The sequence below is a fragment of the Gopherus flavomarginatus genome (assembly GCF_025201925.1).
Source record: "Gopherus flavomarginatus isolate rGopFla2 chromosome 13 unlocalized genomic scaffold, rGopFla2.mat.asm SUPER_13_unloc_6, whole genome shotgun sequence".
NCBI classification, from domain to species: domain Eukaryota; kingdom Metazoa; phylum Chordata; order Testudines; family Testudinidae; genus Gopherus; species Gopherus flavomarginatus.
In genome coordinates this window covers 477305-505014 of record NW_026114614.1, presented here as the reverse complement: position 1 = coordinate 505014, position 27710 = coordinate 477305, and the positions used below count along the sequence as shown (strand labels likewise).

Genomic DNA, 27710 nt, shown 5'->3' with positions numbered 1-27710 from the left:
AATAACCCCAACTACACATACAATATGATGGGGGCTAATTTAGCTACAAGAAGTCAGGAAAAAGATCTTGGCGTCATCATGGATAGTTCTCTGAAGATGTCCACGTAGTGTGCAAAGGTGGTCAAAAAAGCAAACAGGATGTTAGGAATCATTAAAAAGGGGATAGAAAATAAGACTGAGAATATATTATTGCCCTTATATAAATCCATGGTACGCCCACATCTCGAATACTGTGTACAGATGTGGTCTCCTCACCTCAAAAAAGAGATTCTAGCACTGGAAAAGGTTCAGAAAAGGGCAACTAAAATGAGTAGGGGTTTGGAGAGAGTCCCATACAAGGAAAGATTAAAAAGGCTAGGCCTCTTCAGCTTGGAAAAGAGGAGACTAAGGGGGGATATGATAGAGGTATGTAAAATCATGAGCGATGTGGAGAAAGTGGATAAGGAAAAGTTATTTACTTATTCCCATAATACAAGAACTAGGGGTCACCAAATGAAATTAATAGGTAGCAGGTTTAAAACAAAAAAAAGGAAGTTCTTCTTCACACAGCGCACAGTCAACTTGTGGAACTCCTTGCCTGAGGAGGTTGTCAAGACTGGGACTATAACAATGTTTAAAAGGGAACTAGATAAATTCATGGTGGCTAAGTCCATAAATGGCTATTAGCCAGGAAGGGTAAAGAATGGTGTCTCTAGCCTCTGTACATCAGAGGATGGAGCTGGATGGCAGGAGAGAGATCACTTGATTATTGCCTGTTAGCTTCACTCCCTCTGGGGCACCTGGCATTGGCCACTGTCGGTAGACAGATACTGGGCTAGATAGACCTTTGGTCTGACCTGGTACGGCCATTCTTATGTTCTTATGGGTAAGGCAGGGGTTCTCAACCATGAGTCTGGGGCCCCCTGGGGGGCCATGAGTAGCTTTCAGGGGGCTCCTAAGCAAGGCCAGCATTAGACTCGCTGCGGCCCAGGGCCCAAACTGAAGTCCCAGCGCATGGGGCTGAAGTCTGGGCCCCTGAGCCCCACCACTCAGGGCTGAAGCCGAAGCCTAAGCAATGGAGCTTTGTGAGGGTGTAGGGCCCCAAGAAGTTGTCCTGTTTGCTACCCCCTAACACCAGCCCTGGCTGTGATGTTATTAATATAACCTGTGACTGTACAGTTCATTGGTGCAACCACTGTTTGATATTTGCAGCAAATATTGTACAAAGGTTGTCATGTAAGGTGTCTGTGAAAAGGTTATAATTTGCTGCTGATGGTATACTACCTGTATGGGTGTATCATTTTTGCAGTCAAAGTTATGAATATTGGCTACGTTCTTGCACATCAATGTGTTTTCATTCTGAAGTAACCTTAGTAAAGCATTAGGTCAGCTTCTTCAGAAAGGAATTTGCAAATCAAGTGCCCAATCAGGAAACACTTAAAGGACCTTGGGGAAACACCAATCCACATACCCTGGTGGGCCGGGCCCATTTCTTTACCTGCCACATCCATAGGTCAGCCAACTGCAGCTTCCACTAGCCATGGTCTGCCATCGCAGACCAATGGGGGATGCAGGAAGAGGCGCAGGCTGAAGGATGTGCTGCCTGCCACTTCCCGCCGCCTCTATTGGCCTGGAGTGACAAACTGTGGCTAGTGGGAGCCGCGATCGGCCAAACCTGCCAACATCACAGGTAAACAAACCGGCCCGGCCTGCCAGGGTGCTTACCCTGGTGAGCCACGTGCCAAAGGTTGCCGATCCCTGAGCTAAAATATTGAAGAGACAAGTCAGTTGAAAATATAGTGGTGCAAGAACAAAGTAACATCGCTTCCCATTGCTACACAGCTTCCAGCTGCTGGAGGCTGCAGTCCCCTGTGGTTAACATGGTTATTGGGCTGAAATCTCCCCTTGGCCAGTCAGAGACAGACACGTACCTTTGTCGCTCCCCAGCTCCCATTGCAGCATCTCTAGGGGAAGGAGAAGATGGGAGAGGTGAGAATTCAGGCCCTCGCATTCATGGAGAAATCCCCATTGCTTATTAATGGAACTGCTGTTAACTACGAGATGGTGACAGAGATCAGAGGCCGATAACGCAGCCGCTGCAAACAGAGCCAGCCCCACAGGGCTGCTCCATGGGGAAGGGTGACTTGCTGCGCTGGGCTCTGAGATGGAGCCCAGGATCAGTGACATCACTAGAGTCCCTGACTTCTTCCCAGGGTCAGGGTTGCTCTAACCAGAGGAGACGCCACCTCCAGATTCCAATTCACCTTTGAATCCCAGCAGCACCTCCTGCAGCATGGCACTTTTCAGAGAGAAATCGCTGAGTCTCTTCTCCAGCTCCGCAACCGACGGCTGCTGGGGAAAGGAGGGGTGAGAAATAGGCCTGATCCCCAGACCCTGAGCCCAGGAACCCCCAAACTTTACAAAACCTGGATCTGAGCTTTGTAGCATGAGATAGTCAATGTCAGGGTGAGTCACCTCAGCTCTGTGCTCCCCAGAGAGACAGGAAGTGGGGAGACACTAGAGCAAGGAATGGAGACATTGTTCAGGAGCTTTCTCAGGGACTCTCTGGTTCTGTGGGGGCAGAGCCACCCCCTACGCTGGTTTACTGCAGGAACAAGGGGCACCAGCACGGGGATTACGTGGAAAGGGAGGAGAGACAGACCAAAGAGTAGGCAGGTCCTACGTGCTGACAGTGGCCACAGACAGAGCCCAGGGCTCCAGCAGAGAATGAACGTGGGCCCTTTAATGCCAAAACCCTTGAACCCTTCAGCTGAAGCAGTAACCCTGGGGCATCCAGCTCATTGGGCAGAGATGGCCACATTGCCCTGTCCGTTACGGCCAATGGTCCAGGGCACCAGGTTAGGACTCTGCGCCCTGCTCCATTCACAGCAGAACACCCACTGCTCTCCATGGGACACCCACGTACAAAGAAAAAGGGGGGAATCTGCCCTTCAGATGGGAAATAAAATTTTAGTTCTTAGTATTTTGCCAAGTCTTTGTCTGTAACACTCAGTATCACTCAGGAGGAAAACAGCCCCCTCCTGGACATCCCTGTAGGGCCCTGCTGCTTCTTCCCTGTGTTTCCCTTCCTTTCCCACCTTCCTTTCTCCATTTCTCTCTCGCTTCCTTGTCTTTGTGTCTCTCCTTTGTTCTTCCCTCCCTACAGCAACCCCCTATTCCCACCCCACAAAGGCTTCACTCCTGCCCCCTCCCCATTCCATCTGCTCGAGCGATCCGCCAGGAAACACTCCTGCAATTTCAGTTGAAACCTCGATGACATTAACAGCGGACAGGAGAGTTCACGCTCTCAGAGTTACAGCTTCAGGCCGCTGGCAGCCCCAGCAAGGCAACACTGTCTCTGTTTACACTGGGGAGGTGCTGAGGGCCAGCAACTCATTTTAACGAGATTTTGCACCCTCGGAATACGTGACGTGGCCACATCAGTCCAGGAAACAGGCCTGGTCTGTCCCATCGGCCCTGGCTCTAGCAGCCCTGCTGTGACTTCATGAGCGATCAGACAGTAACTGGCTCTTCTCCTACCCGAGTCAGCCACTAGGGGAGACAGAATCACACGCTCCAAGGGCAGGGGGTAGCTTCCTATTCAGTGCAGTTATCAAACCTAGCAGCCCATGAGAGGGAGCGAAATGGAGCCCAGAACTTACCTACCCTCAGTGCTCCCAGCACCCTAAAGAGGGAGAGAAAGAGGAGGCCATCAGGGGGAGTGTCGCTGTGTGGGGAGGCCTCCTGCTCTGCAGGAGTCACTATTGAAGCCTTGGGTAGTAGGGGAATTTCAGGTTTACATTCCCAGAGCAGCTGCCCCCCACCAGGAACTTTCCCCTACGCAGCCCCAGAAATCCCTGCGGTCACGTCACCACTGTGGAAAACTTCTCCCCGGGCACTTAACAGGCCAAAGATATTTCTCTGCATTGAGAATCAAATTCCTTCCAGTGCTGAGAGACCCAGAAGACCCCTGGCCCCATTAAACCCATTAACCTGCCGTGAGAGGGGCCTTAGGCCTGGCTCGGGACCTCAGCATGGTGGGGGAGGGGATTTCACCCTCCAAGTGCAAATGCAGACAGACATTTCCAGGAGAGAAGGTCTTGGGGCTGAAGCATCCAGGACTCCCAGGGTCCATCCCTAGCGCCGCTGCCAGACTCAGTGTGACCTTGGGCAGGGCTCTGCCTCTCCCTCTGCCTCACTTTCCCCATTTGTCCCAGAGGGATAATGCCCCTGACCCCACTCTGTAAAGTGCTTTGGGGTCTAGGACTCAGAAGCACCTATAGAAACACTGCGTATGATCATTGCAATAACAACCTGACCTGCAGGGATTGGCTCAGCGGCTGCTGCCCCTTCTCTCCTCCCATCTCGCTGAGCAGGGAAATCTCCCACGACAGGTTGCAGATACCCTCATCCCTTCTGTGGACAATGGCTCTCTCTAGCTCCTCCAGCCAAGACAGCAGCCATTGCTCCTGCTCCTCCAGAAACCCTCGCAGCTCCTTCCACTCCCAGACAATCTTCTGCCTCTCGGCTTCCGTCTGTTTCTACAACAGGGAGAGGGAAGCTCAGAAACAGAGGAACACAGAACATAAGAATGGCCAGACTGGGTCAGACCAAAGGCCCATCTAGCCCGGTATCCTGTCTTCTGACAGTGGCCAATGCCAGGGGCCCCAGAGGGAATGAACAGAACAGGGAATCATCAAGTGATCCTTCCCCTGTTGCCCATTCCCAGATTCTGGCAAACAGAGGCTAGAGACACCATCCCTGCCCATCTTGGCTAATAGCCACTGATGGACCTGTCCTCCATGCGCTGCTCTAGTTCTTTTTCTAACCCTGTTAAGTGTCGTGGCCTTCACAACATCCTCTGGCAAGGGGTTCCACAGGTTGACTGTGTGTTGTGTGAAGAAATACTTCCTTTTGTTTGTTTTAAACCTGCTGCCTATTCATTTCACTGGATGACCCCTAGCTCTTGTGTTATGAGGAGGAAATAACACTTCCTTAGTTACTTTCACCACACAAGTCATGATTTTATAGACCTCTACCATAACCCACCCTTAGTCATCTCTTCTCCAAGCTGAACAGTCTCAGGCTTTGTCTACACTGGCACTTCTCTCCTGCCAACAAACAGCAGCTACGCTGTGTGCCTGTTAGCAGCATGGCTGTAGTGGCACAGCTGTGTCGCTAAAAGCTGCGGAGTGTAGCCATAGCCTCAGTCTTATTAATCTCACCTCAAACGGAAGCTGTTTCATATCCTTCATCATTTTTGCTGACCTTCTCTGAACCTTTTCCAATTCCAATGTCTCTTTTTTGAGATGGGGCGATCAGATCTGCACGCAGGATTCAAGATGTGGACATACCATGGATTTATATAGAGGCAATATGATATTTTCTGTATTATTGTCTATCCCTTTCCTAATGATTCCCAATATTCTGTTTGCTTTTTTGACTGCTGCTTAAGATTCAGTGGATGTTTCCAGAGAACTATCCACAGTGACTCCAAAATCTCTTTCTTGAGTGGTAACAGCTAATTTAGACCCTATCATTTTATGGGTATTTGATATTATCTTTGCCAATGTGCATTACTTTGCATTTATCAACATTGAAATTCATCTGCTTGGTAACTGGGGAAAATCATAAAGGCACTTCGAGGTGGGTGGCAGAGTTATTTACCAGAACATGAGATCTCTTGTGGTGAGTGATGGGAAGTTCATCTATCCTGGGAAGGGAGGAGGGTCAGCGCCAGGGTGAGCTGTATATCACCAACAGGAGGGACTTCTCCCCAAAACCTCATCAACTTGCACTGAGCCAAATTCTCCATCTCTGCAGCCCACATTTCATCTCCTCCCCCCACTCCATCCTCCCCAGGAGCTAGAAAGGATCCCTGGTCACTGTGACATCCAGACAGCCTGTGGGTAGGGGCTCCGGGCTAACACAGACTGACCCTCTCCTGCCCAGCAGCTTCCTGCATCCTAAGGGCATCATGTTACCCCTGTGTCTGACCCTGCAGGCTCCCTGGGCTCCAGTGGGGATGGGTCCCTGGCTGAGGCTGGTAGGATGGGCCCTGCATTCACCAGCTCATTCTTATGCCAGGCAAACCTCAGTGGCGGGGGACGGGCTCTGGGCACCTACCAGCAGCTTCTCGCTTTGCTGCTCTTCCTCGGCTTTGGCTGCTTCTCTCTCTTTTTCCAAAGGGACCAGACACTTTTGTGGTACCTCCTGGAAGAAGCAGGGGAGAGAGGGTTAGAAACTGCTGCAGACCTCCCAGCTGCCAGATTTCAGGGCCTATCCTTCCCTGCAGATGCCTGTGCAGGGTCCCTGGGACTCAGCCTGAGAGGAGATGGTGAAAGAGGGAGCAGCTTTTCCAGAAGAAACCGCAGGGCCCCAGGCTGCAGTGACAGGGCTGCAGCCCAACCCCCAGCTCCCTGGGGCCTCACCCACATCCCAAGCAGCCAACTTCAGACAGTCCCTCACTTTCCCCAGCTCCAGCCCCCAAAGCTCCCGCAGGGCCAGATCTGAACATGGAGACCCCCAAACATCCCCAACCCCCAGTCCTGACTTCCCAGCACACCCCAAACTCCCAGCTCCCCCACAGCCCTTATCCCCAGCCGCTCCCCTGCCCCCGGGCCCAGCCTGGGCTCTGAGCTCTGCAGCCGAGCCGCGCTCCGGCCCCTCCTGCAGCTCCCGGCCCAGCCGCTCCCGGGCTCACCCCCCCACAGCCCCGGGCAGCCCCGCTCCAGCCGCGGGGAGCTCGGAGACCCCCGGGCAGGGGGTGAACCAGGCAGCTGGGCCCAGCCCCTCCCAGCCAGGGGTGTCCGCCCCACGCGTGTCCCCGCCCGGCCCCACGGCGCTGCCCTGCGAGCTGCAGGGCTGAAGCAGCCTCCGCGCTCCATTCCCGGCCCCGGCCATTGCCCTGCTGGTGGCACAAAGCGGCGGGGGCCGGGCTGGGGGGCAGGAAGGGACGGCCCCTCCCCGGGCCTGGCCCTAGCTCCGCACCCTTTGCAGGGAGGTTGGGACACATGGGGAAGCGGAGACCCGCCTCAGCCTGGAGGGGGGCAGGAGAGGGGCTGGGGCTCCCCAGGAGAAAAGGAGGAACAGGGGCTGGTGCTGCTGAACCATCAGAATAAAGAGCCCCGGGCTGAGAATGCAGTGAGCACGTGTCAGTTCAGTGCTGGAGATGGGACCCAGCACGTGTTAATCACCTGCCTCTAAAGCGTTTAAAGCCCCTGGGCACAGCTTGCCAGGGCACAGCTTGGGAGCTGCACTGGAAATACATCCTGCAGGAAATCCCTTCCCCTCCCCCTCTGCTAGCTTGTGTTTTGTTACAGCCCTGGAAATAATCCCGCTGCCTGCGTGTGTTGCAGAGAATAGAGGAACAAATTCTCTCCCTGTTCACCCTTCCCCAGCCATGAAAGGAAGGAATAAACCGCCAGCAGCGCCCTGCCCCACAGAGACCACTCCTGTAAGGAGAGAGATGTGCAGTGACTAGGGGTCCAGCTCAGCGTCACCAGGTTTATATAACTTTTGGTGATGCCCATGTGAAAGCTGGCTGATCCCCCTTAATAGATTACAAGCGGCCAGTAGGTGGGGGTGGGGGAGTAAGTACTGCTCATGGACACAGTAGCTTGCATTTTTGCACTCTCTCTTTTCCTCTGCCTCAAGGCAGGAAGATCCTGCTCCTAACCAGTTAGTTCTACTTAGATAAGGAAAACATGAGACTTTACACTTACCAATCAAGTATTAACACGCAAGGGTCTTTGTCTGAATGTGTATAAAAGGTTTGTGAAATTTGTGTAAGACAGAGTCTTTTGTACCAAGGTACAGGCTCTCCTTTTTCTGCAGAATAAAGCATTTATCCTTATCCCTGTCAGGCTGTTAATTGGCTCTCAGCTAGGCAGACCCAATATTTCGGTAACAGTTTCTCGTGACCCAGATGGGACTCTCCTAGCTCGGACATTGGACTCCAGACGGCTGCGGTGAACTAGGAGCTGCGCCACTGGGGTGCTTAACCCCTCTTCTTCACTTCTCCACAGCCCCTGGGGTTCATGATCCGATAAGGTGAGCCCTAATAGGATAAGGAAATACTATCTGGTTCTGGTTAGAGGCGGGCCTCTTATCTGGTTATCTGGTTCTGGTTCTGTTCTATTTAACCAGTTACTGTTGTTTTTCTGCTCTGTATACATTTGGACGTTAGGAGTGTGGGTGGAACTGGTAATTCCTCAGAGTGGAAGCCATGTTTGCGAGGAAGCTCTGAGGTTGTATTGAGATCCTTCTGTCCCGTCCCCTGTAGCGGTCAGTGTAATAGAAGTAGAAAAACCTGGATTAGACTGTAATTCCCTCTGTTCTCTGTGTAATTCTCTTTTCTGTTTGAGTGTCAGCAGACAGATTGATGGGTCTCTGGGTAAACCCTCTAAAGCGGTTTGAATTATATGTTAAGTAAATGGCCTTTACCTGGTGTTCAGAAAGGAATGTCAAGAGGAAATTGAATAGTTAAATGCCAATGGACTATGCGTTTTTGCCCAGGTGGCAAGCCTCACGAGTGAGGACTCGGGTAGTCTTGTAAGTAAGAATGTTTAAGGAAAGACACCAGAAAGGTTGGGGGCTAGTTGAGAAGCCCATCCTCCTAGCTAAACTGGTAGTGGAACAAGTTGGTGCCCATGGAAGGGGCGGTTCAGCGAGAAAAGCAGGATCAGGCCCAGGCGGGCAGGCAACAGACAGAGAGATTGGAAAACAGGTTGGAAATTCTGAGGGTATAGTGGAAGGAAGGAGTAAGTAAGTGTAAGCATGGGGATTTCAAATACCCAGGACAATATCTTGAAATGGTGATTTGAGTTGATAAAAGTGGCTGTTGGGAGACAAACGAGTGATTTAAGGAAGAGTGAGAAGTTAACTCTGTAGTTGCTGGAGGGAACAGCAGTTGAACTTAAAATGCTAAAGAGGAAAGTTCTTGGTGTCTTTGAAATGTTTGTAAATACATTCAGGAAAAGAAATTATTAGATTGCAATCATTTGGCTATGAACAATTTAGCTAAATTAGCTAAAGATATATATATATATATATAGTGCTATGTAATTAAAATTTTATTAGGCTCTAAAGGGCACTATAAGTGGTGATGTTTTCTTTCAATGTTTGGAAGCAGGAGTTAAAAGTAAAAAGCAATCACAATTCTGGTAAAGTTAATTATGTCCCTTTTAAGGTAAGAATATTTAAGCTGTGGATAGCTTTGGATCCAAAAGCAAGCCAGAAAGCATCTGTATTAATGCGAATTATCTAACTAATAAGGTAGAAGCCATTGAAACCTGGGCTGCCTATGAAACTAATACAAGAAAATATGGGGTAATTCCTCTGTTTTGCCTGAAATCAACAAGGCTTTTTGTATATTTAAGTAATGATTGACTGCCCAGAAGGGGCAGACCTCTGTTTTTTTGTCTTTCAGATAATCAGAGAAAACTGATGCCAGCTGAACAGCATTCAACATATCATGCATTTACTGGCACAATAGAAATTATGTTTTATGTTCTATGTTCTGTCTTGTGGTGTTTGTCTCCTCGCTGAAATTGTTGTGTTTAGTGTTTTCATGGGATGGTCTGGTTTGAAATCAGGCAGAGGGGTTGGATTGGAATGCAGATACTTGTTTTATTCAACTTGGGATACAAAGTGTTTGGATAAATCAGGAAAATGTGATATACTAAATTCTAACACATTTGCTTAAGTAAAAAAAACAGAAACTCCATTGGCCAAATCTTTTAATTAAAAATTGTTATTAAAATTTTCATACCAACAGTTTTTGGAAGCAAGGACATGAAAGGTTAACCCACTTCCCATATTGTACATGGGATCCTTCTGGCTACCTCAGATTTCTAGCCAGAGGGCTGGGGATGGTGGGAAGCTATTGGACTAAAGGTTGTACTGAATGAACTCCTCAAAGTGGGTGTGCTTGTCCTGGCTTGTTGCTCCAAACCTCTGTAATAAAGTTATTTTAGTGAAAGGGTATATGTGGCATACATTAAATAATAAGACTAATGTACTGTATAATGGCAATGTTTATGTGTTCGTTGTTGGGAAAAGGTGTATGAGTGAAGAGTGAAAGTTTCCTTTGTAGGTTAAAAGAAGTCAAAAAGGGAAAAGGAAAAAAGAACAGAATGAGTTAACTGGAAAGAAAAAAAAATAGCTAGCAGACTGTAGATAAGACACTGACTCCATTCAAGGACACTGCTCACAGCTAAGACTTGGCTATAAACCAAGAAAAAGGGGGGGCGGGAGGCTTGAATGTGCCCAAGCAGCTATGAGATCTGCAAAACACTGCCAGGCACTAATGAAATGTGTTAGATTTCTTTTCTCACAGGTAAAGAAGCGCTACCCAAAGAAACTAGCAGCCCTGCCACTCCTTGGAATCAGGAGACTGGAATGTAAAGGTCCACCAACGAAAGACTGCTCTGGCTCCATGCTGGAAAGTCCTGATAACTACCAACACCTGTGAAGTGCCAAAGACTGACTGCTTGGACCCATGATTCTTACTGCAAAAAGACCCCTCCACATCGGGAGAATTCTCCTACTGATGATTAGTCTATTTCTCCTTCTAGCTCCACTGTGCCTTCTGGACAGCAGGGAAAAAGTACCAGGTGAAGTGCTAGTAACCTCTCCCTTGTCCATTGACAGATCTACTGTGCCTTTAAATTTTTCTAGAAGAATCGATACCATTGCAGGGTAATGTGCTGGTAACCTCTTCCCTGTAGAACGCTGAACCACGACTGTTTCGGGGAACAAGAAGGAACACTCACTCCACTAAAATTGCCAAAGTCCAGGGATTCCTGACTAGAAAGGACATTAAAAACTGACCCTGGTGAAGAAACAAAAAAATCATACACTGGCAGAAAAAATTTGTGGGACCCATGCTTGGGATTGTGATATTAATTGGATTTTGGGGTTTGTTCTACAGGCTGCGCCCTGTGTTCTGGATAAATCCTTCAGTATGTATTGCTCTCTCTAATTGGATTTAAAATGACAGGTACCACAGGAACCTTGTTGCCCCTGCCATCTCCCCTGTTACTTTGTAATACACCCCCTCCTAGGCTATTAATGTCAATGCCTCTTGAAAGTACCTGAGATTAGTTAAAGGTATACAACCGACAGATGTGATATAGTACTACACCAAAGAGATATGTATTAGGATATCAATGGACTGTGATTAATACAACACTAGGGGCTGCCATTAGATTAGCACAACAGAGGGCCTGGGTTATTTCCTCTGGAAGAAGAGGGACCTGACCGGATCCCTATGGGATGGGGCCAATAGCGCAGCAGCCATTTGGAATATTATTAAAAGCCAAGAACATGATAAGAAATTGGGCCAACTAGAAAAGGCCACTAGCCTTATTTCTGGAGCTCAGTTAACCCAAGTACAGGCTAGAGTTGGTGAGTTACATGTTATTTCCACCCTTAGTTCTTTGACCCAGAAGTTACTAACAGAGATGCTATTGAATATCACTGAGGCTGGGAAGGCATTGCAGTGGGATCTAGTATGTTTAGAAATTCAAGATTTCCTGAATGACCAGCTGATGGCCATTCGGAGTGATCTTAAGCACCAGACTTGGCCCATTGCCCTTACAGACACATCAGGAGTACCATCTGATCTGTGGTCATGGACAAATATTTGAACACTTTCTTAGTGGAAGTGTGGACATTCACAGTGCTTCTTCCAAGCATTTGGACCAGTTGGGGGGAGTGCGCTTCCACATACCGAATCCTGACAGGTCCATGGAAAGGATGCATGTGGGACTGGATTATTCACCAAGACATCTGGGAAATTAGACCACCTGGTATAGCTAACTGATTTATAGTCAGTGCCCCAATCCCTTAGTTGTCAGACAAACAAGATTCCATTCTTTGTCCGTGCGTTCATTCCTGGGTTGGGGTTAGCTGAACTAGAGAAAGCAGTTGCAAATATTTCTGCAGAGCTTAAAAAAGCGGCTAATGCATTAATAGACGCTTTTCAAAATTTACAAAAAGAGATTCATGAAGTAGCAAAACTGGCTTTGCATTCTGGCTTAATTGAACAGGATTTATAGGCTATTAAGAACGCTGCTGTTATTTTTCATGCTGTATCTCTTAATCACACCTTTAATTTTGAGGACCTTCTCCCAGTCCCTGGCTCATGGTTTACTGGCCATTTCCTTACAATTGTTAAATGGATTATTTTCTGCCTGTTCTTCCCATGTATTGTTTGAATAGTAATACAATGTGCAAAATGTCTGTATAATGCTGTAACCAAAGGTTCTGCTGTCCGTAAGACAATTCAGTACCTACCTCTTCAGCTTGATCATAAATTACGTAACGGGCCTGGCAATCTGGGCTTGCCAGGCCCAAAGGGGGGATTGTGAAAGCTGGCTGACCCCCCTTAATAGATTACAAGCTGCCAGTAGGTGCGGGGGAGTAAGTACTGCTCATGGACACAGTAGCTTGCATTTTTACACTATCTCTTTTCCTCTGCCTCAAGGCAGGAAGATCCTGCTCCTAACCAGTTAGTTCTACTTAGATAAGGAAAACATGAGACTTTACACTTACCAATCAAGTATTAACACGCAAGGGTCTTTGTCTGAATGTGTATAAAAGGTTTGTGAAATTTGTGTAAGACAGAGTTTTTGTACCAAGGTACAGGCTCTCCTTTTTCTGCAGAATAAAGCATTTTTCCTTATCCCTGTCAGGCTGTTAATTGGCTCTCAGCTAGGCAGACCCGATATTTCAGTAACACCCAGAACGGGTCCAAGTCCTGCCCTTCCTTCCTCACCCCCCACACCCATAAAGCTCTGGGAGGGAGTTTGAGTACATGAGGTGCAGGCACTGGGATGGGCAGGGGGTTGGGGTGCAGGGGAGGCAGGGGGCGGACCCCGGGAGGGAGTTTGGATGTGGGCCCTGTGCTGGGCCTGGGAGTTGGGGTGCAGAGGGGGCAGTGGCAGCCTGTGGGAGTGAGTTTGGGTGTGGGCAGGGTGGGGGATCTGGGCTGTGGCAGAGGGTTAAGGTGTGGCACCTATCTTGGGCAGCTCCCGAGAGTGACCCACACCCCCATCTGGCAGCATCTCCTACATGGAGGAGGCCTGGGGGGTGTGGGTCTCCTGGAACCACTGCCCGCTAGCACCACCCCTGCAGCTCCCATTGCCGCAGTTCCAATGGCAGAGTTGGCACTTGGGGTGGGGGCAGTGTGCGAGAGACACACCCCACTGGGGCCGCAGGGATGTTCCAGATGCTTCTGGGAGTGGTGCGCTGTGCAGAGATAGGGTGGGCAGGAATCTGCTTTAGTCCCGCTGTGCTGCCGGTAGCGGTGGCAGGAGCCCCCGGGCCCTTTCAAATCACCCAGGGCCAGCTGCTCAGGCTTTCTGACTTTCTGATGGGGAAGCAAAGGGAAGGCACGTGTGCCCCTCATAGGCAGTTCCGGGGAGTCTTTTTGGGGCTCCTGGAGTAGGCAGCAGAGAGGTGCAGCCTCACCACCGAGTCTGTTTCACTGTAGGAGAGTGGAGGCTGCAGGGTGATCTCCCAGCTCCGTGCATCCAGCAGCCTGTGCTCCCCACTGCCATGCTGGAGCCTCCACATTTATTTATTGACAAATAAAATTTGTAGAATATTCAAATATTGTGCAGAATCTCCTCAGAAGTGAGACTGACTCAGGAACCTCCTCGGAGTTTCACTGCCTGGTTAACCACTCAGCCACCACACCAATGCACAGAGAGTGCCAAGCCCTACTGCTATGTGGGGCTTGGGGCTGGGGTCGGGTCATACACATTCAGACTGTCCGCTCCCCCTGCTACAAACTGCCGCTGATTTCCCATTTAGGACATTAGCCATTACTGATAAGGTTTGTTTGTGTCCTTTTTTTTTATCTCATTGTTAGGTATAAGAAGTATAAATTGTTTAATATGTTCAATTAGTTGGTTAATAAGATGTTTATGAAGTAAATCACTAGCTTTAAAATAAGTTCCAATATGGAGCATATGAACTATTGACCCCTGGACTCCATCTCTGAGAGGGGACTTGTTTACCATCAGGACACAGGCTCAAACCAGTCCAAACTGGTTATTCCCGCCAAAACCAGCCCTCAGCGTTCCATCTCCTCAGAACTTTTCCCGCCACAAAAGTGATATAAGGATGTGATCAGTGCCTGCACGGGGCTGTGCACCCCAGTGACGGCCCGTCCACAGTCAGGTCTTCACAGCGCTCCCGAGCTGGAGAGTGAAGAACCCCCTCAGTCCCACCGTGAGACTGAGGAACAGGAGGCCTGTCACCACCATTCCTGCCATCCTGAATTCCTGGTGTCCAGCATCCCAGAGGGCCTCCCTGCCAGCGACGAAACCCAAACGTCGTCCGGACTCCCCAGTGCTCCTCCTCAAGGGCTCTAAATCAGCCGGAGAGTGGAAGGTCCTGGACGTCGCGCCAGCACGTGGGATCCACTGCACCTGAACAGTGGGGAAAGGTGTTTTCCCCCATTTTCACCTGCAGTTATTTGTCCTTGTGTAGGTGGGAAATGATCCCCCTAAGTGATTTCTGAACTGGGCAGAGGGTTAATGGGCAGAAGTTGGGGGGGCCCTGAGACAGGGACACCTCTGGGCTGGGCTGGGGGGGCCACTCTGTGCTGTCAACAGGGCATGGAAAAGCCAGGAAGGGAAGGGAGGAGCAAGTGTCCCCCATAGAGAGGGTCAAGCCCCAGGCTGCTACCAGCAGCACATTCCTACCCTGGCCGGGGGGGACTTTCTCCAGCTGGGACCGGCCTGCTGGGCAGCCCCGGGCTCTGCCCGCACCAGCCATCTGAGCCGGAGCCCCCCAGTGAGTGAGAGACCCCGGGGGGGCACTGGGTCTGGGCAGGAAAGTGACTCTGCCCTGGGGAACCTGGGAGAAACCTCAGAGCTGCCTCAGCCCCAGTGGAGCTGTAGCAGGATCTGCCCCTGGCACCACTGGGATTTGGGGGGCAAAGACTGGGGCTTGGCTGGAAGGATCCACTGTGGTGTGGGGGGAGATGGGGGCTATCAGGTAGAGAGGGGAGTAGCTGGAGTTGTAGGGAGGGGAAGGTCAGTGGGACGCGGGGGGGGGGCAGGTGTTGAACTGTCTCTGTGCAGCCAGGAAATTCCTGGGGAGGGAGGGGGGAGAGGAGTTAATTGGATCTTTCCCCTGTTTGTGCCACTTGTCTCTCACCCCTGATACAAATTATCTGTAGTTCTGCCCCTTTTCTCTCTCAGTATTTCACATGGGGCTATAAAATCTGGGGCAATTTTCCCCCCTTTCCTCTCAAATGATCAGCTCTCCCATCTCCCCTGATTTCCCCCATTCTCCTCATGAGTATCAAATGTCAGTTTAAAATCTTCTCTAATGAAGGGCATTTTCCCACCCATTTTATGTGCAGCAATTTGTCCTTGTTTAGGTGGGAAATTGTTGCCCTGAATCATTCCCCAAAACATGGCTGCCCCTGGAGTGGGGATGGGATAGCTCAGTGGTTTGAGCACTGGCCTGCTAAACCCAGGGCTGGGAGCTGACTCCTTGAGGGGGCCGTTTGGGGATTTAGTTGGGGATTGATCCTGCTTTGAGCATGGGGTTGGACTAGATACCTCCTGAGGTCCCTTCCAACCCTGATATTCTATGAGATGCCTGTTCTCTGCCAGCAGGGAAGGGAGGTGCACGTGTCCCCCATGGGGACTGCCCAGATCCTCGTTTCCCAATCCCAGTTGTTGCCCCCTAACTACCAACACAGTTGCCCCCAACCATCAGTTGCCAATCACCTGTCCATCCCCCACAGCTGCCCCCTTCCTTTATCCAGGGACCTTTCAGTACCCCTTCCCATGCCCTTTTAATCAGCTCCTCAAAGGGCTCCCTGCTGCCCATGGGAATGGTGGGGGTGGGGGTGGGGGGAACCATTACTTTGTGTTTATGTATTGGACAGTCATATAAAATCCAGTCCAACAGTCCCCCTTTTCCACTAGTTCGTTAACAGCAATATAAAATCCCCTCAGATCTTGGTGTTTTTCTCTCATGTTATCAAATACGCAGTTTGTGACACATTTTCAGTGCAAATCTCAAAGATTCATATAAAATAACCTAAATATTTGCCCAACTTCTCTCTAGTTGTCTATTTCTAATTGAATATGCCCTGAGATTTTCCCGTCTCTCTAATTATAAAATACCAAGAAAATCTCAGATTTACACCTTTTCTCAGATTCTTGAACCTGGATATAAAATGTTTGCAAATGTTGCCCATTCATGGGAAACACTCAGATTTTACCTCCTATCAACAACTGATATAAAATCCCGCTGATTTTACACTTTCCTCTCTCTAATTTGCAAAATGGATCCAAAATCTCTCAGATTTCCACCCTTTCTCTTTCATTTCTGAACGTTGCTTTCAAAGCTTAGGTTTTGCCTCTTTCTATGTCATTGTCAAATATCAGCTAAAAATCCTCTCGAATTTGGGGCTGTTCCCTGTGTTTCTAAATCCCAGCAACTTCTTCCTTCGAGGGAACCTGTTACCCTGAGTTCTTCTCCATCCTGGGTGTTGTGGGGGGTTAAATTGCCCAGAGATCATCTTTCCTATCTCCTTTGCGAATCATTTGTTCCCTTCTTTATCTCTGTTAAAATGTTTGGCGAAGAAAGAGACCAGCCAGATATTCAATATATATCAAAGCCAGAGGCCTCCCCCTGTTTGGGGATCAGTGGTTCTCAGCTGGTAACAGGAGAGTTGGCTGGACACTTTTCTTTTCTCCAGCTGGCACGGGATGAGGAGGTCACTCTGAGTGCAGTGTGAGTTGAGAAGTATCCCAAACCCCATGACAAATGGCCTTTGTGCGGGGTTGCTTCCCGCAGTGCTAAGATGTAGCCACCTCTGGGGTGGATCCATGGTGGCCATTACACTGCTCTACAGCCAAAATGCTTCTGAAATAAATGTAGTCCAACTTTACTAATTCTGGGTCACTGAGAAAGAAAATGATGCTTTAAATTGTTGATTGGCTCTAGTTTTCAAGATATGCTATTGGGTCAGTATATACGACCCTTGACTTGGGAATGGGGGAGGATAAGTGAGTTATAAAGGGAAGGGATCTCAATTTAAACCAGAAATGACTAAAATACATCTTTGACTGGATCTATGAATAAATCTATGACTGAGTTTGGACAGTACTTGCTTTTTAGGCAAAACAATGAATGATGCAATCTGAAGCTGATATTGCATCATACATGATATGAATTGCATCATGTTATTCCTAGAAGTCATGGATGATGCAGTCATAACGAAGCTTACATCACTCTGCTGAACAAATTGCCCTATATCAGCTCTAGAAATCATACAGTGCCCTGCTCTCTTATTTGTCAGTGTTTGATTTTGCAAAGGGACACATTTCTGTTTAGCCAAAGTGAGCAGAGATGCCTTGTACTTGTGTGAACAGTGCAGATAACTTCTGCTATGTTTGTGGTGAAGTGACTTTTGCATCACAAAAGTACAGTATAACCACTATGGTTAAGAAAGCCTATCCCCTTTATTTTGGCTGCAAAATTGGAGATCAGGACAAGAGGTGGGCCCCACACATATGCTGCAAAACTTGTGCAACAAATCTTCGCCAGTGGTTGAACAGGAAAAGGAAATCTATGCCTTTTGCAATGCCAATGATTTGGAGAGAGCCAACAGATCATACCAGCAATTGTTACTTCTGCATGGTGCCTTCAGTTGGGAAAGGTGTGTCAAAGAAGAAAAAGTGGACTGTGCATTATTCAAACATTCCATCAGCTATACACCCAGTACCCCACGGAGAAGGACTGCAGGTTCCTGATGCACCAGAATCATTCTCACTTGAGTCAGATGAGGAAGAGGAAGAGGATGAAACTTCTGGTCCTGAACCATCAATGTCACAGGACCAACATTTTCTCCCATCCTCCTCCTCGGAACCACACCTCATAACACAAGGTAAACTGAATGACCTTGTCAGGGATTTGGAACTACTCAAGAGTAAGGCAGAGCTGTTGGGCTCCAGACTACAGCAGTGGAATCTCCTGGCAGGCTATCAGGGCAAATGGAGCCCATCAGTGCTTGCAGACTATTGCTGGACAGTGACAAGAAATGCTCCATTTAATGAATATAAGAGACAAGCCAAGAAGCACCGAGTAGACACTGAATAGGACTAAACTATGTACATAATAGTTTTTTGCCTTTTGTTTCATAATAAATTTTATTTATATAACCCTTTTGCTGATTTTTAAAGTGTTACATAAACAGGACAGGTGAAATATTATCATGTAAAGCAACCATAAACACATGAAAAGATCTAGGTTTACAATTTATGATTAAAACTCTACTATCTACACAATATACATAGACATAAAATGTAAAAACTTAAATATCTTAGAAACAGTAGCCAATCAGTTGTTTTAATTGTCATATTTGAATTCAGCACATCAAAATACATAATATATAGCACATTTTATCTTCCATTCTCCTGTTAAAGAAACACCCACCAGGGGTCCGTCTGCCTGTGTGACTGGCAAGCAGGGGGTGGTGATAACTTTCTATTCACTTATCAGGCACTGTGAGGTAACAGTGTTGCTGAGTGGGAGTGGGGCTTTGTGGGGAGGTAGCAGCTGAAGGGGGATTGTGGTAGGGGGAGGCCTCTGGGTGGCTGGGCAGGGGGTACCCTAGTTAGGTTGGGGGGTTCTGGAGATTTGGGGCTTCAGGGGGTGGTTGTGATGTGCCCAGCCCTGAGGCTATGGGTCCTGGAGGTGGGTATCGCTGGGGGCCTGTTGTCTGCAGAACAGCAGGGATGGGCATCTCTTGCGGAGGCGGGACAGAGGGTTAGAGGGAGCCTGTCGCTGTGCCGGGGGCTTTGTCTGGGCTTCCCTTGCAGACTCCTGGGATTGCTGCCATACCCAGTGCACAGTGTGTGTGTGGGAGAATCCCCGGTGCTAGGCCAGGGGGTGCCACTGTAAAGCATCAAGGGATCCCTCAGGGGGGAGAAGGGGGTGCCAGGCAAAAGGGCAGGGCAGAACCTTCTGAAGTGTAGGGGGGGGATCCTAGGCAGGCAGTGAGAGACTGAGTTCCCAGTGGGGGGGGGTCCCTTTTGGGGAGTCTCTGGCTGTGGGAGTCTCTTGGTGGGGGGAACCCTTTGGGATTCCCAACCTGGCAATGAAGATCTGGTGTGGGTTCTCTGGCCGATTGGGGCTCTGAGGGGTATCTGAGGTCCCTGGTCAGGGACTTTGGGGGCTGGGTCCCAGGAAATATCTGGGGGGCACTGGCTGGGGCTCTGGGGACTGCTCCTGATCCTTCTTCTCTCTAATTAGCTTATGCCAGAATCCTGGCTCCAAGCACTGCCTGATATTCCCCGGCCAGGCCCAGTCACAGTGATAACTTTCTAGCCACTTATCAAACACTGTGAGGTGAAATCACAGATTTTTGCTTTTCTTCCCTCTTGAAAACTGCAGGAACTTCCAGTCCCCTTGAGAAAATGCCACCCCGCCCCCTAGTCCTTGTCCTAGATCTGAGGGTGAGAGAGATGGGAAGGGGGTCAGCACTGCCACACGATGGTCTCTTCCACAGCATTCTGGACTCATTCTTTCTGAACTCTGGTTTCATTGAGACCATTGTTAATCCAGAGTCACTGTATAGAAAGACAAGGAGTGACTCCAGATGGACAGTGGGACAAATGAGATCAGCAATTCTCCCCGTGAGGAGGGGCTCTCATTAGCTGCTCTCCCCAGAGAGCTAAAGGAGAGAAGCGACTCAAACGCTCTGTCCCTCTCTGCTCAGGATATTGGGGTTCAGCTTCTGGGTCAGAGGCTGCAGCTTCCATTGTGATCTGGGAGACCAGACTTAGCAGCTGCTGCTCCCCCAGGTGAGGCTCTGTGCTGGGAGGTGACCTTAATTCAAGCTTCTTCTCTGCCCGGCCCAGGGGATGACTTTCTCCAGCTGGTCCTAGCCCCCTAGGGCAGCCCTGGGCCCTGTTAATACTAAATTCTGAGCCAGTTTCCAGGTAACTGAAAGACCTCAGGGAAAGTGCTGGGGACTGGCAAGAAAGTGACTCTGCACAAACAGCCCCTCCTCATTTCTCCTCCCAGGAGCAATTGCCAGGAGAAGATCCAGCCATGGGAGAACAAAGCCCCCAGGAATGGGACTTTCCCAGCCAGAGGGGCAGGGAGAGAGGACAGGAGAAGGTGAGACTGAAAGGGGCAGTGGGAGAAATGAGTTGGGGGAGAGATTTCCAACTCTCTAGTCCACCCAGAGACATGTATTGCTGCACCCCTGGGCAGAACCACTTTCCAGTGAACAAAACAAGGATCAGACAGAAGAAAAGTCAGTTCCTGACTCCATATTCCCCCAGCTGGGGTGTGGCTGTCGTGGGGTCAGTGTCCGAGGGAATCCCCCACAGTGACTCCTTTGGTTCTGCTCTTTTCTAGCCTTGTGTTCAGAGACTTTGTTACGGGGTGAGGGGAGGGAGAAGGGAGGTTAAAAATGTCTCTGTGGTCTTAGCCTGGCAGGAGAGGCCAGGTCTACACTGTAATAAACAGATTGAGCATTTCCCAGCATGGCAGAATCTAGGGTGTCTGTCTGCAGGGAAAGGGCCTGGGGGAATTGTGATGTGAAATGAACTAAAACTGGTTCTGAAATGCCCACAACTGCCCTTATCCCCCAGACAGGCTGCAGAATGTCGTCCATGTTTTGCTCCAGCTTATCCCAGCCTGGCATGGAACAGAGAAGAGAAATGGCTGCAGTGGAGCCAACTCAGGTAGAGATTATTGGGGGGTTGCTGGTGGGTTCCCGCTGGAGGAGAGGGAGAGCAAATACACTGTAGAGGGGAAGGTTTGCACAGTCTGGTTTGGAGGTTGGAGCGGGGCAGGAAATTCACAGGGTGGAGAAAAGGAGGAGGCCAGAGTGTGGCAAACCTGCTGGAGTTATTTAGTAAGTGGCCTAGATTCTAGGAACAGATCCAAGAGGTTCGGAGGTGGAAATGCCCTAATTTGTGAAGAAAGAAAATAGCTCACCTACATGGGGCTGGTAAAACTGACCAGATTTCTAGTGCTGCAGCCTGACCTCACTAACCAGCAGCTGCTGTGAGATATGAAGGGGGCACCCATGAGTCAGGCTTATTGGAGCTGCCTCTCCCTTCAAATCCAGCTCCTCACAATGAGGAAGGTGTTGGGCTTCCTACCAGAAAGCTGTCCCTGGACCCTGCTAGGGGCTCCATCTCCTGTATTGGTCGGTGGCTAGTAGGTGTGTGATGGACCTGCCGGGAGAGAGAAGCGGTCCTCTCTTCATCCCCTCACCCTGGTATTTGCTGGATACGCTGAGCGGGGTGGGGGTGGGACTCTGTTGACTGCGATCCACCCAGAGCTTCCATTTGTTTCGCTCCTCTCTGCCACAAGCAGTGGAGCTGTGAGTGGGGAAAGAGGTCCTGAGTGTTGGACTCTTGCTATTTCAGGGGCCGGTAACCTTTGAGGAAGTGGCTATGTATTTCACCAGGGAAGAGTGGGATCTGCTGGATCCCGCTCAGAGAGCCCTCTACTGGGACGTCATGCAGGAGAACTATGAGACTGTGACCTCGCTGGGTAAGGGTTCCTGTCTCCTTGGTTCTTGGAAGGGGAAATGAAGAGTTAAGGTTCATGCCAGCCCCACAATGCCATCTCTACTCTGTCCTGTTTCAGCATCACCCCAACATGCCAGTGACACACACACTACCAGAGACCCTCCCCTGCTGCAGAACACTTTGGGAACAGAGAACAGGAGCTGTATTGCACAGTGTCAGATAGCTCCAGTGAAACTGGGGGTTAGGTCTGGCATAACTGTTCCATACCCCTAATCATTTTTGTTGCCCTTTTCTGAACCTTTTCCAATTCCAATATATATTTTTTGAGATGGGGTGACATCTGCATGCAGTATTCAAGATGTGGGTGTATCATGGATTTATTTGCTGTTTTTACAAATATGATATATGATATATTCTGTCGTATCTATCCCTTTCTTAATAATTTCCAATATTGTTTGCTTTTTTTTACTGTTGCTGCACATTGAGTGGATGTTTTCAGAGAACTATCCACAGTGACTCCAAGATCCATCTCTTGAGTGGAAACAGCTAATTTAGACCCCATCATTTTGTATGTATAGTTGGGATTATGTTTTCCAGTGGGCTGCACTATGTGCTATCCTGTCATCTAGTACTGCTGAGATCCTGCATTCAGTAATATCCCTGCCCTTCCTGTTCCTTTTCTCCACTGAACCCCACCATTCCATGCTTCCTGTTCCCAGCTTCCCCAGGACTCTCTCACTGTCTCTGAACCTATCTGTCAGCAAGAAGGGACACTTGATACCCTGCCCGAGCAATGGTTACTTTCCTTGCTGTTGCCTCTGGGAAGCTAAGATCTGACTGATTCCCTCAACTTACAGCATGTTTTAGTGACCATCATACGACACAATTCTCAATAACTTCATTAATGATACACATGTATGGATAGAGAAATGGTTTTCAGCAGATCATAACCTTTCCCTTGATACCTTACAAGGCATGCTTTCTATGTAAGATCACGATTATCTAAAAATGAGGAATATGAGGGTTAGAGTACACTTCCCTCAGGTATAGAATGTCATAGACACCCACACACATTTTAGTGGTGAGCGGCTCTGGAGAGAGAGGAGACCCCAGTGAGTGGGCAGCTGGGTAAATAGACTAAAGTTGGGAGGAGAAACATTGACGTGTCCAAGGTCACCCAGGCTGTCTGTGACCGAGCTAGAAATAGATCCCAGTTCTGGTGCCACTGTACTGCTGTTTTGGGCACTGAAGGTCTCTGCCACATTTGTGTTTTAGGCACTGGTGCAAACCCTTCATATAGACAGAATTTTCACTAGTGCACTCTGATTGGCACTGGTGCACCATGTCCCAGTTTAAAGGTTTGAGGTGAGGTGGGAGAAGCAGTGACCTCCCTGAGGCCTGGGGCTGGTTGAACAGTGCAACTGGTAAGGGAGGGGCAGCAGTGAGTGCTGGAGGTATGAGCCAGGAGCACAGCCCCACAGGATTGGACACTGACTTCTCCTGACCATGACACACACATCCAGCTGTGTGCAGGGACCGCAGCTGAGCTGTCCTGCCAAGACAGCCTGTGCATCCATGGATAAACAACTTCTTCCTGCAGCCTAATACAATGGGGTCTAGGGACGTGCTTGGTGACCTTGGGGAAGTCACAGCCCCTCTCTGTTTTCCTCCTACCCATTGTCTACTTGGATTGCGATCTCTTTGGGGCAAGGACTCTCCCTCTCTGTCTATGCAGTGCCCAGCACAATGGGGCTGCTGATCTCAGTCAGGTTCTCTGCCATGCGCAGCACGATGGGGCCCTGATCTCCATCAGTGTCTGTGCAACGCAAGGCAAAATTTAAAGAATCTCAGACTTTAAGGCCAGAAGGGACCATCATGATCATCTGGTCTGACCTCCGGCACATCGCAGGCCACAGAACCTCACCCACCCACTCCTGTAATAGACCCCTAAGCTCTGTCTGAGTTAATGAAGTTGATCATTATTTGAAGACTTCAAGTTACCAAAAAATCCACCATTTACACTAGTTTAAACCTGATAATGACCCAGGCAATGTTCATTACTGCAGAGGAAGGCAAAAAACCCTCCAAGGTCTCTACCAATCTGAGTCAGGGCAAAATCCCTTCCCATCCTCAAATCTGGCAATCAATTAGACCTTGAGCGTGTGGGCAAGACCCAGCAACCAGACACCTGGGAAAGTATTCTCTGTAGTAACTCAGAGCCCTCCCCATCCAGTGTCCGATCACCGGTCTTTGGAGATATTTGCTGGTAGCAGTTGCAGATCGACTACATGCCATTGTAGGCAGCCCCATCATACCAATCCCTCCAGAAAGGTGTCGAGCTCAGTCTCGAAGCCAGTTTGGTATTTTGCCCTCACTGCTTCCCTTGGGAGGCTGTTCCAAAACATCACTCTGATGGTTAGAAACCTTCGCCTAATTTCAAGCCAAAACTTATCAATGGCCAATAGCCATTTGTTCTAGGGCCAACATTGGAGCTTAACCTAAATAAGTCCTCTCCTTGCCTGGTATTTATCCTTCTGATGTAGGTATAGAGATCAATCATATCTCCCCTCAGCCTTCTTTTGGTTAGGCTACACAAGCCAAGCTCTTTGAGTCTCCTCTCCTAAGGCAAATTTTCCATTCCTTGGATCATTCTAGTACCCCTTCTCGGCACCTGTTCCACTTTGAATTCATCCTTCTTAAACATGGGAAACTGGAATGGGCCACAGTATTTCAGATGAGGTCTCATCAGTGCTTTGTATTACAGTACTAACCTTCCCCTGTGTCTACTGGAAATACCTCGCCTGATGCATCAAAGACTGCATTAACCTATTTCACAGCCGCAGCTTTTTGGCAGCTCATAATTATCCTGTGATCAACCAATACAACTAGGTCTTTCTCCTCCTCTGTCACTTCCAACTGATAAGTCCCCAGCGTATTGCAAAAATTCTTGTCATTAGTCCCTAAGGGCATAATTTTGGAGTATTAATTTTCATCCCATTTCTGTTACTCCAGCTTTCAAGGTCATGCAGATCTTCTTGTTTGATATTCCTGTCCTCCTCCATATTGGCAATACCTCCCAGCTTTGTGTCATACTCCCACTTCTTATGCCAAAGTCACTAAAAAAAGGTTGAATAACATTGGTCCCAAGACTGACCTCTAAGGAACTCCACTAGTAACCTCCCTCCAGCATGACAACTCACCATTCAGTACGTTGTCTCCCCTGCAGCTAATTCTTTTTCGACCCTCCAGTTCTCATATTAATTTCCTTCTTTTCCAATTTAGTGTGAAGTTTGCCGTGTGGAACTGTGTCAAATGCCTTACTGACATCCAGATAGATTAGAGCTACTGCATTTTCTTTTTCCAAAAAAATTAGTTACTTTCGCACAGAAAGAGATCTTGTTTCTCGGACATGATCTACGCAGCTGAGCTCCAATGTGTTTATAAGTGAATGAAAAGTTTCTACATTAAATACATGGCGGGATGGTAAACGGGGAAAATACACAAGGGCCTCTACCCAGTCCTGTTGATTTCTTGTCCCAACCTCCCATGAGTTCTGGCCTCTCAGTCAACTCGACTCCCAGTCAGGGCCAGTGCAACCATTTAAGCAAACTAGGCGGCCGCCTAGCGCACTTAGTGGTTGGGGGTGCCTAAAAGCCCTCTCAGGTGAGGAGGTGGAGTGGAGGTGAGCTGAGTGGGGGCGCGCGTGGGGGGGGCGCACAAGGGAACAGCTCCCCACCCCAGCTCACCTCCACTCTGCCTCCTCCGCTGAGCACACAACCCAGCTCTAAGTCTCCTTCAATCAGTGCCACAAGCCTGGGCCGGGAGGAGAATTAGAGCAGCGCCGGAGTGCTCAGTGGAGGAGGCAGAGCCGAGGTGAGCTGAGGTGGGCTACCCAGGCAGGGTTAGCTGCCATGCTGAGGGGGAAGGGGGAAGTCTTCCCAGGCAGGGTTAGCTGCTGTGGTGGGGGTGGGGAGGAAGGAAGTCTCCCCAGACAGGGTTAGCTGCCATGGCGGGGGTGGGAGTGGGGAAGTCTCCCCAGGCAGGGTTAGCTGCCGTGGTGGGTGGGGGGAGAGGAGGGAAATCTCCCCAGGCAAGGTTAGCTGCCGTGGCGGGGGGGGAGGAAGGAAGTTTCCTCAGACAGGATTAGTTGCCGTGGTGGGCGGGGGGAGAGGAGGGAAGTCTCCCCAGGCAGGGTTAGCTGCCGTGGCGGGGGGTGAGGAGAAGGGGGAAGTCTCCCCAGACAGGGTTAGCTGCTGTGGCGGGGAGGGAGGAGAAGGGGGAAGTCTCCCCAGGCAGGGTTAGCTGCCGTGGCGGAAGGGGAAGGGGGAAGTCTCCCCAGGCAGGGTTAGCTGCCGTGGCGGGGGTGGGGAGGGGAGAACGGGAAAGTCTCCCCAGGCAGGGTTAGCTGCCGTGGCAGGGGTGGGGAGGGGGGAACGGGAAAGTATCCCCAAGCAGGGTTAGCTGCCGTGGCGGGGGGGGGGGGAGGAGAAGAAGGAAGTCTCCCCAGGCAGGGTTAGCTGCCATGGCGGGTGGGGGAGGAGAGGGGAGAAGTCTCCCCAGGCAAGGCTAGCTGCCGTGGTGGGGGAGAAGTCTTTTTTTGTTTTTTTGCAGACAAATTCCACAGTGTGAAGAGAATTTATTATGCGCTTTACTACACAAACCCATACTGAATAATTTTAGATACAGACTGAACAAGAGCACCTGTCTTCTAGCTCCAAGAATGATAAGCAAACGAGTTCTTGCTTCATCCTAGTTTAGGTTTGTACCACTGTCACTAGCAATCTTGTTTTGTTTTTGGAGATGAATTCAGGAATAATTCAATATATCTGTGCTGCACGTGTGACCTATCCTTGGCCAGGCAGGGTTAGCTGCCACGAGGGGACAGGGGAGAGTCTCCCCGGATGGTGTTAGCTGCCATGGGGGGACGGGGGAGAGTCTTCCCGAGTGGGGTTAGCTGCCATGGGGGGATGGGGGTGGAGAGGGTTTAGCTGTCGTTGGGGGGGTAGCTGCTGTGAGGGGGGCTTCCCGGGGGTGCTGAGTTAGCTGCCGAGGGGGGGCCGGGTTAGCTGGGGCAAGCGCAAGGTGGAAGTTTCATCTAGGGCGCGAAATTTCCTTGCACTGGCCCTGCTCCAAGTCACACATCAGCTGTGCCCTCTTCCAGCCTAACCTGTTTCTACTGCAGCTCTTCATCCCCTTCATCCAGGCAGGGGGTTGGCGCTGCAGCCCCTAAGGCACCTGCATTAATCACTATCTCACATACTCGGGCTATTTAGATTTCAAGGAACGGTAGCCCCCATGTTACCTCATCCTCCCCCACGTGTCTCTGCTCATGTGTCAGAGTGCCACCTTCTGATCAGAATGCCACTGGCCTCAGCAGAGCTCCCAGTCAGGAGCTGCATCACGATGGGGTTACGGTATGGAGAGTGAAATACATCACAAGGAGGGTGTAATTATCCTGAAATGAAACATTACAGTCCAGGAAGTGAAAGAATTCAAGTACTTCATTACTTAAAATTATGCTTGAAAGGATTGGGCTGTTATTAATTGCTGTAAATGTTGATTTCACTGTACACAGACACAGATGGAAAAATATTTATATAGGTAATATACAGAAATGCTTCTGGAGAAAGTCGAATTTGATTTAAGGATATTTACACTGTATAATTTGAATGTGACTGACAATTTGTTTGAACAATTATAAAGATTTAGATTTTGGAACCTCAGCAGTTACTGTAATTAAATAATTGTTGTCTGATGACCCCCATAACTTCCCACAGCTCTGAACACTGAAATTCTAAACACTGAAAAAGGGGCTTAAAAATAAATATTGCTCTCTATTGAAATTAAAAGAAAGAAGTAGACAAAATGAATTTTGCCAAACCCACGTAACAGCAATTGCAATACAATAGGGGATGGAAATTCACAGCTAAGGCACCAACCTTAATTCTGCCCTGTAGTGACACCAAGCAATCGCCACAGGGCAACAAATTAGGCATTTTAGTATATAAAGTCCTGGATTCGATTATACCAATTTGTAAAGACACATGAGATCTTTTCCTCAGGATATCACTGTCACTGGGTTGTTTCTTCCATTGGTAATTCCCAAAGTGAACAGATTAATAACATTTTATCAGTTATGAAGTGGCCATTTCAGATTTCTGGGGAATGTCTATTATTTTGCACTAGAGGCCAGGTCCT

The 27710-nt window shown here is 49.3% G+C and overlaps 2 protein-coding genes across 2 annotated transcripts in view; one reads left to right on the top strand and one right to left on the bottom strand.

Moving 5' to 3' along the window:
• The window catches only part of LOC127041863 (zinc finger protein 707-like), a 168240-nt gene that overhangs the window by 61218 nt on the left and 79312 nt on the right, over nucleotides 1–27710 (top strand). The gene's annotated exons all lie outside the window — the stretch shown is intronic.
• LOC127041870 (zinc finger protein RFP-like) lies at nucleotides 3411–5322 on the bottom strand. The gene is made up of 2 exons (XM_050935665.1): nucleotides 5205–5322; nucleotides 3411–4520 (listed from the first exon to the last, which is right to left on the bottom strand). Exons 1-2 carry the CDS (start codon nucleotides 5235–5237, stop codon nucleotides 4278–4280), a joined length of 276 nt encoding a protein of 91 aa, XP_050791622.1. The 5' UTR covers nucleotides 5238–5322; the 3' UTR covers nucleotides 3411–4277.

Coding starts and splice junctions, on each gene's coding strand:
- LOC127041870 (XM_050935665.1), bottom strand. CDS start 5,237: ATGATGAAGGATATGAAACAGCTTCCGTTTGAG. Junction 4,521..5,204: donor TGAAACAGCTTCCGTTTGAG/GTGAGATTAATA, acceptor TCCCTGTTGTAG/AAACAGACGGAAGCCGAGAG.